Source organism: Camelina sativa, chromosome 2 (genome assembly GCF_000633955.1).
Source record: "Camelina sativa cultivar DH55 chromosome 2, Cs, whole genome shotgun sequence".
NCBI classification, from domain to species: Eukaryota; Viridiplantae; Streptophyta; class Magnoliopsida; order Brassicales; family Brassicaceae; genus Camelina; species Camelina sativa.
In genome coordinates this window covers 19,925,462-19,933,077 of record NC_025686.1, presented here as the reverse complement: position 1 = coordinate 19,933,077, position 7,616 = coordinate 19,925,462, and the positions used below count along the sequence as shown (strand labels likewise).

The window sequence follows — 7,616 nt, the reverse complement described above, 5'->3', positions numbered from 1 at the left end:
AATGCAAAAGAGTTGTTTAACCATCGTCATGCATCCCTAAGGAACGTGGTTGAAAGAATATTTGGTATTTTCAAATCTCGATTTGCAATCTTTAAGCACGCACCTCCTTTTCCTTATAAGACACAAACAGAGCTTGTACTTGCATGTGTTGGTTTACATAATTTTCTGCGAAAGTTTTGTCGAACGGATATTTTTCCAGAAGAAATCGAGAATGCAGAAGAAGTTGTCGAAGAAATTAATGACGATGATAATGCTGAAGTACTTACAACCCAAGAACAACAAAGAGAATATGCCAATGAGTGGAGAGAGACAATAGCATCAAACATGTGGACTGATTCACTTGAGAATGCTACATGAGAAATTATTTTTATAAGTTCTATTTCTTTTATAACTTTTGAATTCTATTCTCTAGGATTTTCAAATCCACTTTCTTTGACTTTCAAATCCACATTGTTTGATTTTCAAATCCATATTATTTGATTTTAAAATCCATGGATTCCATGTAGATTTCCAAATCTTATAAGGATTTCTAAATCCATTAAAATCAAGGATCCAATAACCCCCCTTAGTCAAACGTTTCCATACCGAACCTATCTAAACAAAAAAAATTCCATACCTACTAAATAAGACCAAACCCGAGTTAAAAAAAGAAAAAATAGACTGTTATTTATGGGTCAAGCTCGGCCCATTTATGACTATAACCCAACTTGTCTGCTAGCCTAGTGGTTTGGTTCTTCTTCTTCTTCCACTCGTCGTCTCTGGGGACTTGACTGTTGTCATCTCTGAGAGCTAAATCTGATTTTCAAATGTTTCTTCGCCGACAATATGGCCAGTGCCCAGTGGTCCTCAACGGCTATGGTTCAATTGATTTTAATTTCAACTGTGCAAAATCAATTTCGGCAGTGGTCCTCTACCTCGTTCCATGGGGTTCTCGACGACTTTGGGGAGTCATGTTTTTGTATTTTTCCTTACAGTTTCATACAAATTCCTTTGACAATTTCTCTTCCCCTTTTACGTGTTTTGCTAACATTATATAAAAGAAGGGATTTTGTTTCTTCATAACTTATCCAAAACCTTCTTCTTCTTCAATCTCTCTCATGGCTTCTTCTTCGTCTCGCATCAAGAGATACCATGTCTTTCCGAGTTTTCACGGCCCAGACGTCCATAGAGGGTTTCTCAGTCATTTACACAATCAATTTGCAAGCAAAGGTATAACGACCTTCAAGGATCAAGGCATCGAGAGAGGCCACACGATCGGACCTGAGCTCGTGCAAGCGATTGGAGAATCTCGAGTCTCGATCGTTGTGCTCTCCAAGAAGTACGCTTCTTCTAGCTGGTGTTTAGATGAATTGGTTGAGATCTTGAGATGTAAGGAAGCTCAAGGGCAGATTGTGATGACCATCTTCTATGACGTTGATCCTTCTGATGTACGGAAACAGAGCGGAGACTTCGGGAGCACTTTCGACAAGACTTGTCAATGGAAAGCTGAGGAGGTGAAGCAGAGATGGATCGAAGCTTTGGCATATGTTGCAACCATTGCTGGGGAACACTCTCTAACTGGTTTGTTGTTTCTTTTTGCTCAATGTAATACGAAAATGTATTTTTTTTTTTTTTTAATCTGTCTTCTTCATCAATGTTTCAATGGTGAAGTTTCTATAATGTAAAATTTTGTTCCTTTTGGTTAGGGATGATGAAGCGGCAATGGTTGAAAAGATAGCCACGGATGTTTCGTCCAAACTGAATTTTACACTACTGTCAAGGGATTTTGATAGGTTTGTTGGGATGGAAGCTCACTTGACAAAACTGAACTTTTTGTTATGCCTGGAAAGTGATGAAGTCAAGATGATTGGCATTTGGGGTCCTGCGGGAATTGGTAAGTCCACCATTGCTGGAGCTCTATATAACCAACTCTCTAGTAGTTTTAGATTTAAATGCTTTCTGGGGAACCTCAAGGGAGGTTTTAAGAGTATAATGGGTGTTGATGACCATGATTGCAAGTTGCGGTTGCAAAACCAACTTCTATCTGAGATTTTGAGCCAAAAGGATATGAAGATACATCATTTAGGCGCAATAAAAGAATGGCTTCAAGATCAAAGAGTACTCATTATTCTTGATGATGTAGATGATCTAGAGCAATTAGAGGTTTTGGCTAAAGAAACTAATTGGTTCGGTCAGGGAAGTCGGATCATCATTACCACAGAGGATAAGAAGATTTTGAAGGCACACAAGATTCATGATATCTACCATGTGGATTTTCCATCCATGAATGAAGCTCTTGAGATTTTATGTCTCTCTGCTTTCGGAAAAAGTTCTATACGAGATGGTTTTGAAGATGTTGCATTTAAAGTAGCAATGCTTTGCGGTTATCTTCCCTTAGGCCTTTGTGTTGTGGGTTCATCTTTGCGTGGGGAGAGCAAGCACGAGTGGGAACTTCAGTTATCTAGGATCGAAACTAGTCTTGATAGAAAAATTGAGGACACATTAAGGGTGGGATATGACAGATTGTCTGTGAAAGATCAATCTCTATTTCTTCACATTGCATGCTTCTTCAACTACAAAAGTGTCGATTACGTGACAATTATGCTCGCTGACAGTATCTTGGATGTCGAAAATACGTTGAAGAGTTTAGCTGTGAAATCTCTTGTGCATATTGATGGCTGGATAGTGATGCACTCTCTACTACAACAATTCGGTTAGCAAATAGTTTCTCAACAGTCTGGCGAACCGGGAAACGTCAGTTTTTAATTGAGGCCTAAGAGATTCGTGATGTACTAAGAAATGAAACAGTAAGTTCGGACATATATACATTCCCTAGAAAATTGCCTACTTTTGTTTGTGATATTTGACAGGGGATCTGTCATAGGTATATCATTAGATATGTCCAATATCGGTGAGTTTCTCTTGCGAATTATCTTACCCTCGTTGTAACTAATTATGTATCGCTCAAGAGTGTAAGTTTCTCTTCACATGAGTATGCAGCAATACTCAACTTCCGAAACTGTTTGAAAATGGATGAAGTATCAAGAAGAGTAATCATACAATTATGGTGTAGTAATTATGTATGCATACCCGGTAGTGAGATCCCGGCAGAGTTCACTCACAAAGCTACAGGAAACTGCATAACTATCCCTACGAGTTTGGGTGGTGAGGGGACTTTCCCAAGATTTAAGGTTTGCCTCCTGCTTCCACCAATCGAGGTCTGCGATATAAGTCAAATAGTTTGTCTGTACATCTGTTAATATTTTTTGGGAGATTGTTTATAAAACCCAGATTCCTTGAAGCAGATGGGACTACGAGAGAAATTATATATATGGACTTCAGCTGCACAGAGCACTTCGACGAGATAATTGAGTGTGAAGCGGAAGTCACTACAAGCGAAAGTCTATTTGAGTTCTGCTGGGTGGGACAAGATGAAAATATTATTGAGTGTGGTGTACAGATCTTGGACTACTTTGAAACTGATAGTAGCAGCAGTGAAGTGGACTATTTCATTGGTGAGAGTAGCAGCAGCGAAATGGAAAACCTTGAAACTGTTGGCAACAGTGATGTGGACTACTTTGTAACTGAGAATAGCAGAAGCGAAGTGGACTACACAGCTACAAAAGTGGACTACTTTATAACTAAGAGAAGCAGCAGCAAAGACTATTTTGAAGCTGAGAGTAGTAGCAGTAAAGAGGATTACTTTGAAGCTGAAAGTGGCAGCAGCAAAGAGGACTATTTTGAATCTGAGAGTAGTAGCAGCAAAGAGGATTACTTTGAAGCTGAAAGTAGCAGCAGCAAAGAGGACTATTTTGAATCTGAGAGTAGTAGCAGCAAAGAGGATTACTTTGAAGCTGAAAGTAGCAGCAGCAAAGAGGACTACTTTGAAGCTGAGAGTAGTAGCAGCAAAGAGATTACTTTGAAACTGAAAGTAGCCGTAGAAAAGTGGACTACTTTGTAGCTGAGAGTAGTAGCAACAAAGTGGATTACTTTGAAACTGAAAGTAGCAGCAACAAACTGGACTACTTTGAAGCTGTGAAGGTCTTACTAGTTGAGAAGATCAAAAACAGTAAACATACAGGTCACTAGAGTTGGTTTAGGAAAGTTGGTCTGAGGAAGAAGAAGACAAAGATAAATACGACCTACAAACTTCTCATGTAATCTCATGAGGCCAAACCAGTCTGAGGATCAGTGGTTAGACCAAACCCCCTGAAAAGAGGTAAGTCATTCCTTAGCTTCCTCGCCATCTTCATGATAGTTTGATCTCATATAAAGTAACCTCTTTCTTTAAATATTCTGTAGTAGTCACAATTTTCCTACTAAATAAAATACCGATCATATTATGGAATGATACTATTTTCAATTTTTCACTACAGAGAGTACATAAGCAACGTTCCATGCATTTCCACAGTTTTGTGACTCTGGAGAAAAAAACAAGGAGAATAATTATACAGAAACTCTTAAAAGAAAACTTGTGAAAGTAAGACGGAGGAGGAGAAGCTGAGATGGAGTAAAGCTTTGACTGTTGTTGCAAGCATAGAAGGGGAACATTCTCTAAAAGGGTTTGTAGTTTCTTTTGGTTCATTATCTTAGAGTGCTTGTATCTTTCTTAATCGTTTCTTCTGTGGTAAAGTTTTGTTACATATCATCTCTTTTGGGTTTTTTTTTTGCATTTGTTTTCTAGACTTCGTTTTATCTTTCTCTAAGTTTTGTGACGTGGGTTTTTACAGGAGGATACGTTGTGCAGCAAGATAAATTGCCGAATTACGTAGTCCCTGACCTCACCGGGTTTAAGGTTTGTCATTTCACCCTCTAAACTCTTTTGTTCCTTCTGTCTGTGATTTTTCCATTATGTTGATTGCATCTTGACTGAATGTGAGAACCAAACATTAGTGAGAAATCTTCTTACAAGTCTTATTGGTCGAAGCTCCCTAGGTTTGTGATCCTGATAAATCTTGTTGTTTGTTGTAAGTTTTTGTGTTAGGAAACCTATAATGTCTTGCTTACTTAATGCATTTAGCTCTCCTGAAAAATAAGTAGCCGAGAGTATGTTGCTTTCATCGTAATTGAACACGAGTACCAAAACATTAGTGATATCCTCATAGAAAACTTCTTACAAGTCGTATTGGTGGAAGCTCGTTAGGGGTATTGATCCTGATAAATGTTAAGTACCTGAAATAGGTGGGAATGCTTACTTAATTACATTAAGCTTGTTGTTGTGTGACTAGGCTGCTCTGCTAATGAATATCTATTTGGATTATACAGCTGAAACCATATGTATCTCAGTGCCCTTTACAAGTCAACACAAACGAGTCAACCGAAGCTTCCAAGTAACCATCAGGAGATAGAGGTCAACGGGAGTGGGCAGCTGCTGCAGACATAATGGAAGGGAACGAATCATCTGGCATAATAGCAGTATAAAGAGTCACTTCTAATATGAGTGTGAAGCTTGCAAACACTACTAGTCAGCATAAGTTGTATATGTTATTGTTACTATTAAAAGATTAATAAACATAAGTTGATCACTATGAATCAGTACTGAAACAGAGTTGAAAACAGAGGATGTTAGATACTTGTCATGCGTTATGCAAAATCCCATATAAATAAAGTAAACATGTATGAAAACTTCATTAGGCATCACAGTTTTTAGCAAGAAAGAACTAAGACAATGTGTATATTTCGAAAATAATAGACAAGATTGGTTGAATTAAGATATAACAACAACAACAACAACAAGACATAAGATTGTTACAGCTAAACAAAATGAGATGTTCCTAAACAAAAATACATAAAAGGTTTTATTATGTTGAGTTTGTATAGTTTTTATTATGTTGAGTTTTATGTCTTGTGACACTCAAAGTGATGACATATATTGAGAAAATGGTTTAATTCACTTTTATATCTTTTAATAACCAAAACAAAAATAAATAAAGATGTCCAAAATTCCATAATGGAAAATAAATTCTCTAATTGTAACTAACCAAAAAAAAAAAAAAAAAAAAATNATCGAACCTCCCTATCTGTTTTTGTAAAAGAAATATTGGTATTCATGTAATTATCAGAAAAAAAAAATTCAAACGGTCATATAAAGGGGAATAATAAAATCAATAATATTGGAAAAAGGAAATTTTCCTTTTCTCCAAAAATACTAAAACTATATGTATCGTTGTTCTCTTATTTTTGTTTTTTTCACACGCTCCTACTATACCAACAAAAAAAAAACAGAGATGACGATGAGTATGATGAAAAATTGCCGTGAGATTTGGATGTGGAATCGTAATGAAGAGATGAATTCGATCAGAAATTGTTTAAGAAACTATCGATTTATAGCGTTTGATACTGAGTTTCCAGGTAGTTTAAGAGATACACCACAACAAGCTTCGGACGATCAACGATACATAGACATGAGTTTCAGCGTAAACAAAACGAAACTGATCCAGTTAGGTCTGACTCTGTTCGACAGCAACGGAAGAGTCGGTGGAACTTGGGAGATCAATTTCTCTGATTTCGGAGATGCTGAAGACGCGAGAAACAACAAGTCCATCGAGTTCCTAAAACGCAACGGTCTAGATCTGAAGAAGATTAGGGCACAAGGAATTGAAATCGACGGTTTCTTCAATGATCTCTCTTGGATTCTGAAGAGGACGAGGAACATCACTTGGGTGACGTTTCACGGGTCGTATGATATCGCATATATGTTGAAGTGTTTCACCAGAGGAGAGTCTTTACCCGTGACTGCTGCGATGTTTGCGAAAGCCGTAGCTAGAACCCTCGGCTCTGTTTTTGACCTTAAAGCTATCGCCGGTAGATACGAAGGGCTTGGTTGCCGTTTAGGGCTAGAGCATTTAGCGGATGCGTTGGGACTTGACCGTGTTGGTACTGCTCACCACGCCGGTTCAGATAGCGAATTAACCGCTAGGGTTTTCGTTAAGATGACTAAGATCTTCCCCGATGTGCAAGAGGCTGAAGGCTTTGTTTATGGACTCGGCTATAGAATCATCTCTGATCGTCTAAAGCACAGACAACAACAGAACCACCTTGAGATGATGACCAGATGCTACGGTCCACTACCACCACCACCGCCGCCTCCTCCACCACCGTTTCCGCTACTAACTCCGATGTTTGTTCCTGGGTTTCCTCCTTTTGGTGATTTTGGCTATGCGCCTAGCTTATGTATGTATTAAAATCTCAAGGAAAACACTGCTTAATTAGTCCTTACCTTAACTTTGATGTGTTTAGTAGTGTTAGTCAACAACACATCTCTTCCTGTTAGTATTGTCTCAGATTAATGTAACTGTTTGTATCCGATTTGATTTTGATGAAAAGATGAGTTTTTTTCTATTGTTTAGTTCCACACTTTTGTCTTTCTTTCTTGACAAATTTCTCAGAATCTGCAGTGACTGTTTTCCCTATTGATGAAGTCTCTTTGAGAGCTTAAATTTTTTATAATTATCTCAAGACAAGTTTAATTTGTGTAAGAATTAAGATGGTAGTGAAGCATTAAACAAGACAAGAAGTTTCTCTGCAACCGGATCACTGGTAAGCATATATAAGAAGAAGAAGAAGGATGTTGCAGGCTCTGCAACCGGCTTCAGATCCTACAACGGGGATCTCAGTCCGGATGGAACAACCAAAGC

At 38.0% G+C, this 7,616-nt stretch overlaps 1 protein-coding gene and 2 pseudogenes across 1 annotated transcript; 2 read left to right on the top strand and 1 right to left on the bottom strand.

Annotated features, from left to right (window-relative positions):
* The window catches only part of LOC104754401, a 6,864-nt pseudogene extending 6,719 nt beyond the window's left edge, over nt 1–145 (bottom strand).
* LOC104730174 lies at nt 733–5,507 on the top strand (annotated as a pseudogene).
* Nucleotides 6,222–7,163, top strand: LOC104754375 (putative CCR4-associated factor 1 homolog 8). The gene has a single exon (XM_010476555.1). It carries the CDS (start codon nt 6,222–6,224, stop codon nt 7,161–7,163), a length of 942 nt encoding a protein of 313 aa, XP_010474857.1.